The 10,170-nt window shown below is 38.8% G+C and overlaps 1 protein-coding gene across 1 annotated transcript in view; it reads right to left on the bottom strand.

Annotated features, from left to right (window-relative positions):
- Positions 1-296: 296 nt before the first annotated feature.
- Positions 297-10,170, bottom strand: part of fras1 (Fraser extracellular matrix complex subunit 1) — a 233,783-nt gene continuing 223,909 nt past the window's right edge. The window contains exons 56-62 of the mRNA XM_059337817.1: positions 9,311-9,418; positions 7,951-8,110; positions 4,802-4,918; positions 4,555-4,715; positions 3,799-4,004; positions 2,483-2,629; positions 297-893 (exon numbers count right to left, since the gene is read on the bottom strand). Coding sequence (XP_059193800.1) covers positions 321-893; positions 2,483-2,629; positions 3,799-4,004; positions 4,555-4,715; positions 4,802-4,918; positions 7,951-8,110; positions 9,311-9,418 — 1,472 coding nt within the window. The 3' untranslated portion in view covers positions 297-320. The remainder of the gene's footprint in view (positions 894-2,482; positions 2,630-3,798; positions 4,005-4,554; positions 4,716-4,801; positions 4,919-7,950; positions 8,111-9,310; positions 9,419-10,170) is intronic.

Raw genomic sequence — 10,170 nt, 5'->3', positions numbered from 1 at the left:
ACGGGTTCGGGTGAGACGGGTTCAGGTGAGACGGGCTCAGGTGAGACGGGTTCGGGTGCAGATGTTTTGGCTGTTTCTCGCAGCTGAGTGGTTGTGTGATTCCTGAGGTAGCCCAGTTGCGAAATGATCAAAACGCCGCGTCGCTGTCGCACTCTTTCCCTTTTTCAAAGTGGTATAAAAATACAATAACAAACATCTCGTTCCTTTAGTACAAACTTTCTTTTAGAAAAACCTTTTTTTAAATCCTCCTCCCTGCCTCTCTCTCTCTCTCTCTCTCTCTCTGTCTCTCTCTCTCTCTCTCTCTCTCTCTCCGTCCTCGTCTAGACCTCGGTGCCGTCGTTGAGGTTGTTGTGGAGTTTCACCTCCAGGTTGACCTGTTTGACTTTTCCGTTGGCGTCCTGGTTGCGGTTGAGGACGTTGACGTTCCTGACGGTGCAGTGTTTGGTGCTGAAGTTCTTCTCCAGGCACTTGTCCATGCACACCTCCACCTTGGTGTTGAGCGGGTACTCCTCGTACGGCTTGGCCGACTTCTTGCTCTTGTTGCTGGCGGCGCGGCGGCAGCGGCGGATCAGGAAGCAGGCGGCGAGCAGGACCAGGACCAGCAGGGTGACGGCGGCCACGCCCCCGCCCACCGAGCTGCCCACGTGGGCGTTGAAGGAGGCGGAGGGCCCCGCCTCCAGCCGCAGAGACTTCATGTTGGTGCCGTTCTTCACCTGGTCGCCCTCGTTGTCGTAGATCAGAGACTCGTCCAGCGTCAGGCGCCCGCTGCGGTCCACCAGGTCCCGTCTCGGGCGGCTCAGCTGGTAGGTGACGGAGCGCTGGATCCGGGTAGAGCGGGACTCCGGACTGATGACGTAGATCACCTGCAGGTACCACTGATGCCCCGCCTCCACCTGTCAATCAACACACAGACACCAGGTGCGACATCATTAAAGTCTTTGTTTCTTTGTGCATCGAGCACTTTGATTGGCTCTTAATGTTGTGTATTGATTTGAAGATGTATTAAAATATCAGACATGTAGCAGTTTAAAATGCATCACATATGTTTAGAGAAACACACAGAAATCTGACCAACAGTCTCAGTCTCTTTACAGGAAACTCCTGCTGGATTAAGATCAGAGCAGCTCTGAGTGAGGAAATCCCACTGCACCATTTGGAACAATAACAGGAAAGCTGTTCAAACCAAGGACCTGTTTGTGTATCTTGAATATTGTATCTGTTTTGTGATACTTGTCAATAAATCCCACACAGGGCTGTCTTTCTGGAAACTTTTGTTGTCTCTAAAAAAATTTCCACCACATTAGATGCTACAGGAAACAGTAATGCCCCCACCAAAATAAGACACAAATAAACTCTATGTTTTTAAAACTCTGACAAAAACTGCCTTAAAAATTACATTTCTTTACATTGAGTACATTTGCTTTTGCACTTTATGATAAGCAAAAGTGCACAATATTAATTTCAGCCAATACTGATACCAATAATTGCACATTTTTATGTTTTAAAAAGAAGTTTCTAACCTGCAGTTTATGCACACTGGAGGGTAAGAAAGTTGTGTTAAGTCAATGAAAGTAATTTGGCTTTTTATTACTGGCGGATCATTTATCTTCTCCGGTTATCTTTTTATTATTGAAATAATTTATTGGCCCGATAAAAATCCTGCATGCCAAACTATCTCCCGATTTAAGTGTTTATTTTAAGTTTTATTTGCACGTTTTTCCCACTTTGTCCTGCAACTGCTTCACCACAATTTCCCTCTGAATAAATAGTTTTGTTTTTTTATTATGAATGATTCCGATTATTGTCACATTCAGAAAACACAATATGTTTTAAAATTCTACATTTAATGAGCATTTAATGAGCTTTAGAGGCTTAATGAGAAGGAATAATACAAAAATAATCCTATCAATCATCACTTATGACCCAGAAGGAGTGTGGAAACATTGATTTCAAGAAATGTTTATATTCTCCTGATGAATTTAAACTAAATAACTTCTCTCTTTTACCTGTTTTTGGCCTCTACCCACCGCTAAAAGCTCCACCATGGCCATTATGTTGTCAATAACTGTTTTACAACTTTATTGCCAAAACAACTAGCTAAAAACACTTATTATAATAATAATGATAGCAATAATAATAACAATAACACTAATAATAATAATACTATGTTAAATGTCTTTTCATCAAGGAGGAAATCTGGTTGAAACTGACTTAAGAAAGTTTAAACTTTGGCAGTCGGACTGATTTTGTTCTGTTCTGGTCTGGATCTCCTACAACAAACATCAGATTAAGTTACATCTCCGTGACAAGAGAAGTCTCTGATTGGTGGAAATTCACTTCAGCTTTTGGGGATTTAATGTCAAAAGGAACTAAAGTGAGGAAGGAAACATTTCTACTGAGGGAAACTGTAACCAGATATGAAACAGTGTCTGAGCTAAAGGAAAGGTTCAGCTCAGCTTCACAGTGTGAGCAGCTGCTTCACCTTGTAGAGCGCGTCCACCTTCATGGTGAAGCCGTCGACTCCGGGCATCGCCGCCATGGCCTGCAGCTCCGGGAGCTCCGAGGAGAAGTGAGCCTCGAAGGGAACGTCGTGGAAGAAAAGATCACAAACGTCGGGCTGTTTACGATCCTGCAGAGAAAACAGAAAGTTTATTCAAAGCTTTGTTCTGTTTGCACCTGCTGGAAGTTACAAGATATTTTGAATCTATCTATCTATCTATCTATCTATCTATCTATCTATCTATCTATCTATCTATCTATCTATCTATCTATCTATCTATCTATCTATCTATCTATCTATCCATCCATCCATCCATCCATCCATCCATCCATCCATCCATCCATCCATCCATCCATCCATCCATCCATCCATCCATCCATCCATCTATATCTGTCTGTCTGTCTGTCTGTCTGTCTGTCTGTATGTCTGTCCGTCTGTCTATCTAATAATAATAAAAAATAATAACTCATTCAGACTGTTTGAACACTTTGGTTGTGAACCTGAAGATTTCTTAAACTATAATATGAGAATCTTTAGCTACTGTCACAGGTACATTTCCCCACTGAGGGATGAATAAAGTTATATCTTGTCTTGTCTTGTCTTGTCTTGTCTTGTCTTGTCTTGTCTTGTCTTGTCTTGTCTTGTCTTGTCTTGTCTTATCTTATCTTGTCTTCTATACGAGTGACTTCAGGTTTTTACAGTCCCAACTTTGATGACACTTACATGTTGTCTCTTTATAAGTCACTGCTTTATATTGTTTCTAAAATCAAGATTTATTCTGCTTTTGCGTGTCATTTATTGCATGTAAAGTCTTGTTTTTTACCTGGACTTTGAGTCCGTAATGAAGTCTGCTGAAGTTTTAATGTAAAAATGAGCCAAAGCTCCACCGTTTCTGCTTAAATAAACATTTTGTTGTCTCAGGTAAACACACGAAAACATGTCAAATCAGTGAGAAAGAACAGTTTTTCTGTTCTAATCTGGAGCTGTAGTGGGATTCATGTTGATTCTGTTTATTTTATAATGGGAACCATTAAAGTGTTAATAGTTTATTCAGACCTGGGCTGTCATGTTTGACCTGTAGTTTATCTGAACACTCTGAGTCTGAATGTGTTCATGTTTAATATTTAATAATAACCTTGGTGATGATAATTTACCGCCAGGCTGCAGACACATTATGCATTTTGAACGAAAGGCTCTTTGAGCGTGCACCAACAGAAGATGATCTATATATATATATATATATATATATATATATATATATATATATATATATACAGTATATATATGTGTGTGTGTACCAGCAGCAGGAAGCGGTGCTTCAGGTGTTTGTTGGGCTGGATGCAGCCGTACTGGGGACCCTCGTTGTACAGCGTCCCCGTAGGGTCGAAGAAGGGCACATAGCCGTCGCGCCCCGTGCACAGGTACACCTTCTCCAGCTGCAGCTGGTACGCTGCGTTCAGGTTCTGCTCCGGGTTCCACAGCACTCTGCCGTACAGAGTCTGGCCTGCAGGGGGCGCCACGGCAACAGCCAACATTACATTTGTGCACATTCATTAAAAAATGTGAGTTTGTGCTGCAGAAATCTTCTTTTAAAATGACAACAATATCCTGCTGCATCACTGAAACATATTAGTAACCAAAAACATTCCTGCACAAACTTATTTCAATGAGGTGATATCTCTGTATATTATATATATATTATAAACCTCCCTCTGTAATAATATTATATAATAAGTAGTTCTGTACCCATGGAGAAGGGTTATTATATATATTATATATGTAATAATATTATAATGTAATAATATTATATAATAATGTATATAATAATAATAAATAAAGTTTTATACCCATGGAGAAGGCTCCCTTGTAGTCCATGTCGTTGATGGAGAAGGGTTATTATATAATAATAATATATTATATATTATACAATAATAATAATAATAATAATAAGTAGTTCTGTACCCATGGAGAAGGGTTATTATATATATTATATATGGAATAATATTAGATAATAACGTATATAATAATAATATTAATAATAAGTATATTATTACCCATGGAGAAGGCTCCCTTGTAGTCCATGTCGCTGCCGGCTCCGTCGGCCGGGTCCATCATGAACACTTTGTCGTTGTTGCACAGCTGGAACTCAGTGTTGAGGGAGTAGACGACGGGGACGGGCCGGTTCGTCTGCTGGAAGGCGATCGGCACCAGAAACCTGACGGACAACAACAGGTCAGTTCCCACAATGCACCAGGCTCCTACAGACTGTTATTACCAGCAGCAGACAGGAAGAGGACCCACCTCTCTGGAGCGTGAGCGGTGCAGGACAGAGGCTTGTCCCCGGGGTCGATCCAGGGCTGGGTGGGCTGCACGGTGCACGGCACCAGGAACACCGTGTACTCTCCAGAGTAGTCCTTCCTGTTGGACCACCAAGAGTTAAAACAACACAACAGAGTAGTCCTTCCTGTTGGACCACCAAGGGTTAAAACAACACAACAGAGTAGTCCTTCCTGTTGGACCACCAAGAGTTAAAACAACACAACGGAGTAGTCCTTCCTGTTGGACCACCAAGGGTTAAAACAACACAACGGAGTAGTCCTTCCTGTTGGACCACCAAGAGTTAAAACAACACAACAGAGTAGTCCTTCCTGTTGGACCACCAAGAGTTAAAACAACACAGCAGAGTAGTCCTTCCTGTTGGACCACCAAGAGTTAAAACAACACAACGGAGTAGTCCTTCCTGTTGGACCACCAAGAGTTAAAACAACACAACGGAGTAGTCCTTCCTGTTGGACCACCAAGAGTTAAAACAACACAATGGAGTAGTCCTTCCTGTTGGACCACCAAGAGTTAAAACAACACAAGAGTAGTCCTTCCTGTTGGACCACCAAGAGTTAAAACAACACAACAGAGTAGTCCTTCCTGTTGGACCACCAAGAGTTAAAACAACACAGCAGAGTAGTCCTTCCTGTTGGACCACCAAGAGTTAAAACAACACAGCAGAGTAGTCCTTCCTGTTGGACCACCATGAGTTAAAACAACACAACGGAGTAGTCCTTCCTGTTGGACCACCAAGAGTTAAAACAACACAACAGAGTAGTCCTTCCTGTTGGACCACCAAGAGTTAAAACAACACAACAGAGTAGTCCTTCCTGTTGGACCACCAAGAGTTAAAACAACACAACAGAGTAGTCCTTCCTGTTGGACCACCAAGAGTTAAAACAACACAACAGAGTAGTCCTTCCTGTTGGACCACCAAGAGTTAAAACAACACAACAGAGTAGTCCTTCCTGTTGGACCACCAAGGGTTAAAACAACACAACAGAGTAGTCCTTCCTGTTGGACCACCAAGGGTTAAAACAACACAACAGAGTAGTCCTTCCTGTTGGACCACCAAGGGTTAAAACAACACAACAGAGTAGTCCTTCCTGTTGGACCACCAAGGGTTAAAACAACACAACAGAGTAGTCCTTCCTGTTGGACCACCAAGGGTTAAAACAACACAACGGAGTAGTCCTTCCTGTTGGACCACCAAGAGTTAAAACAACACAACAGAGTAGTCCTTCCCGTTGGACCACCAAGGGTTAAAACTTTCATTTAAACAACACAAACACTCTTTGTTTTGTTGTTGAACTTCCTGAGGCTTGCTGCAGCAAACAGGACAAAAAAACTCCACAAAGCGTTTCGTATCTTAACCTTCCTCTCCACCGACACGGTTTAGCTTTTAAATATTCATTTAAAATTAAATAAAAATTAAGTTATTACATTTTAAATCAAAGTAGCACAGCACTTTTATTTACTGCATCAGGGCTGTTTGACTTTGTCAGGAACTTCTTTTCAAACAAAATAAAACAAAAAATCTATTCCACTAAATTATAAAATTCCCTGGTGTAAATGGTAACATTTCTGTTAGAGTATAAGATTATAAGATCATATTAAGTGAAATATATACGAGTCAAAACTGCCCCATAACACCACAGATGTTACTATAGTTAATATTAAAATAAAACGTCTTCTAATCCGCCTCAGTAATAATCAGGGAACATCACAACCTTTTACTTATAGAATTCTGTCCAGGTTCAATTTATTTGTTATTTAAGTGTTATTTTCTTTATTTAAAACGAAGAGGAAGCTGTCAAAAAAGATATCAAAACGAATCTTTTAATGTATAAAGAAGCCTAACAAGGATTGTTTTCGCCAGGGAAAGTTATAATTTAGTGATATTGATTTTTGTTTTATTTTGTTTAAATAAGGTTCCTGACAAATCCAAAAAGCCTTGATACAATAAGCAAAAGTTGTGTTTTACTTTGATGCATTTAAAGCTAAAACGGGTCGGTGGAGACTGGAACACAAGAGGAAGGGGAAGATACTTTAATGTCAGTAATGTGAGTAACTTTGCAGTAAAACTTCCAGTGTGATTATTGTGTATTTAGTGTGTGAGTCAGATTAAATATGTCAAATCAATATCAGATCAATATGTTATATCAAGAGGATATCTGCTTATTAATGTCTGATCAGATCGTTCTTCTTAGTCAGCAGTTTTTATTTTAGACTGTTTGACTTGTTTTCAGTGTTTTGGTCCTTAATGGTCTAAATCAGATATTACAGCTGGTTACTGAGATTTTATCACCTAAACTGAGTAAATACATGCTGGAAACTAGAATATCAACAGTTACAAAGCTGTTTCACCAACACTTACAACTAGAAAGACATTTTGGGTCTTTTTTAATCTTTTAATGTCATTTTGTGTCTTTTTTAGTCTTTTTAGTCATTTTGTGTCTTTTTTAGTCATTTAATGTCATTTTGTGTCTTTTTTTAGTCATTTTGTGTCTTTTTTAGTCATTTAATGTCATTTTGTGTCTTTTTTTAGTCATTTTGGGTCTTTTTTTTAGTCATTTTGTGTATTTTTTAGTCATTTAATGTCATTTTGTGTCTTGTTTTAGTCTTTTTGTGTCTTTTTTAGTCATATATATATAAAACTGCTATTTCAAAGTAATAATTTCTTATTTCAAGTATAACTAATAAATCATAACTTTGACATAATTTGACCTCTTCACATCCTTAAAACAAGCAGCCAGATAAAAACCTTTGTATCTGTGTGAAGAAAAGTTGACTAGTTTTTAGTGACTTTGCTGGTTTCTATAAATCTAATGCCTATCATATCATTATGTCCAGATAATGGCTCTAGCATTTACTGATTATTAATTCAAGAAAAGTCACGTGTATTTCATTAGAATCAATAAAAAGTCACTTTTTATCAGTTAGAATACACTAATTCTAAGGTATTTGTGGTTCATTAGATTAGATATTTTTGCTGGTTTTGGAAAGTCTTGACAAGACACATTTTATTCTTCCATTGGTGGATAATTTAGCTATTTTTAAGCCAAATACGCCTGATTTCCGTCCTTTTGTCCTTGTTTCTGTGTGTGTCTGCAGTGTAGGACTCTGACCTGCTGTAGGAGCTGGTGGCTCTCCACAGCTGGAACGGAGAGTCGAAGGTCTGAGCGCTCCACAGCAGCTGGATGTCGAACTCGATGCCTCCCAGGTGGTCCGGAGCCACCAGGTGGGACTTGTGACCCGGCAGAGTGTGGTGTTCAGGGACAAACTGACCTGCAGGAGACAAAAACATCAGAGAAAAACTAGTCAGAATGATCTTGTTAATGCTGTGAAGAGTTTTACGGCTTTACATCTGTTTACATCTCCAAGTATGTTTACAAAAATACCCTATCTGATGAGAGATTAATGTAAGAGTCTAGACATTTAACATGGTTTTATTGATCATGACTTTGGTTATTATCAAGAATGGTTCCATGACTGTAGATGTCAAAATGACCAAAAAAGACACAAAATGATCCAAATAGAAACTAATTGACCAAAAATAGATGTAAGATGGTCAAAAAAGACACAAAACAACCAAAAATTGATGTAAAAATGGTCAAAAAAGACACAAAACAACCAAAAATTGATGTAAAAATGATTTAAAAAAACACAAAATGACCCAACATGGAGGTGGGGACACGCCTCCAATGCCCTGGCGGGAATCGAACCCAGGACCTTCTAGCTGTGAGGCGAGAATGCTACAAACTGCTCAACCATGCCCCTCATGGAAACATTCTTGATAAAAACCAATATCATTATGAATAAAACCATGTTAAATGTCTAGATATCAGCTCTTAAATTAAACTCTTATCAGATATTTTTGTTGTTTTCATTATATTTGTACAAACAAATGAACATTTAGTTGAACCAGACATAAAAATGAACAAGAAACTGAAGAAAACAAGGAGGTCTGATCATTTTTTTTCATTATTTTTTAGTCATTTTTAGTCATTTATCTATTTTTGGTCATTTTGTGTCTTTTTTGTTCATTTTGTATCTTTTTTGCATTTATTTTTGTCATTTTTCTTCAGTTTTTTCGTCATTTTGTGTCTTTTTTGTTCATTTCATCTATTTTTCGTCATTTTGTGTTTTTTGTCATTTTAACATCTACAGTCATGGAAACATTCTTGATAATAACCAAACTCATGATCAATAAAAACCATGTTAAATGTCTAGATATCAGCTCTTAAATCAAACTCTTATCAGATATTTTTGTTGTTTTCATTATATTTGTCCAAACAAATGAACCTTTAGTTGAACCAGACATTAAAATGAACCAGAAACTGAAGAAAACAAGGAGGTCTAATAGTTTTTTACATGACTGTATGTCAATTTAATAAACTCATCTGTTTCTCTTCTTCTGTTAGTCCATACCAACAACAACAACAATAACAACAACAACAACTGTATTAAATCAACAACTCAGCTGACCTCTGAACTTGGCGTGTGTTTTGAACTCGATCACCAGCCGTCCGTCCTCTCTGATGTAGATCCTGATGATCTGCAGTCTGGCTGACAGAACGCTGTCCGTCTGGATCCCTGCACCAGGGAGGAGGTCAGAGGTCAGAGGTCAGAGGTCAGAGTTCAACACAGACACATGAAACAACACAAGGAGACACTGATCACTGTTCATGTTTGCATTCATATAAAAGTATAAAAACTGTATAAACTGTATAAAGTTATATATTTGATCCTTCTCTCTGAACTCTTCTTTCCTCTCTTCCTCTGTGTGTTTTCCTGCTTCGCTCCTCTCGTCTCGTCTTGTTTTCTCTCTTATACTTTGGAAGACTTTCTCTCTGCGCTGCTCTCAAAACTAAAAATCATGGATTTGATCAACGCAATAGACACCATCTTGTGGAGGAGAATCCTGGTTCAGGGAGTCCTCCTGTCCTGCTGGGAGGCTAGCAGCTGATGGACTCTCTCCGTGGAGGATATAGAAGATCTCCATCTATTCAGAACCTTGACAACAGGGCTTTTATTCTGGTTTATCAGGATTCACAGCAAGTGGTTGCTTGGTAGTTTCTGGACAAAGGAGGATCTCAGGCTTACACACTCGAACCTCCACATACAGTTGAAACCAGAAGTTTACATACACTATATAAAAAGATACATATTATTTTTTCTCACTGTCTGACATGAAATCAGACAATCACTTTTCCTGTTTTAGGTCCGTTAGGATTACCAAAATTATTTCTATTTGCTAAATGCCAGAATAATGAGAGAAAGATTTTTTTTATTACTTTCTTCAAAGTCAGAAGTTTACATACACTAACATTATTATGCCTTGAAAC

Source organism: Centropristis striata, chromosome 7 (assembly GCF_030273125.1).
Source record: "Centropristis striata isolate RG_2023a ecotype Rhode Island chromosome 7, C.striata_1.0, whole genome shotgun sequence".
Lineage (NCBI taxonomy): Eukaryota > Metazoa > Chordata > Actinopteri > Perciformes > Serranidae > Centropristis > Centropristis striata.
This window is presented reverse-complemented; position numbering and strand designations above follow the sequence as displayed.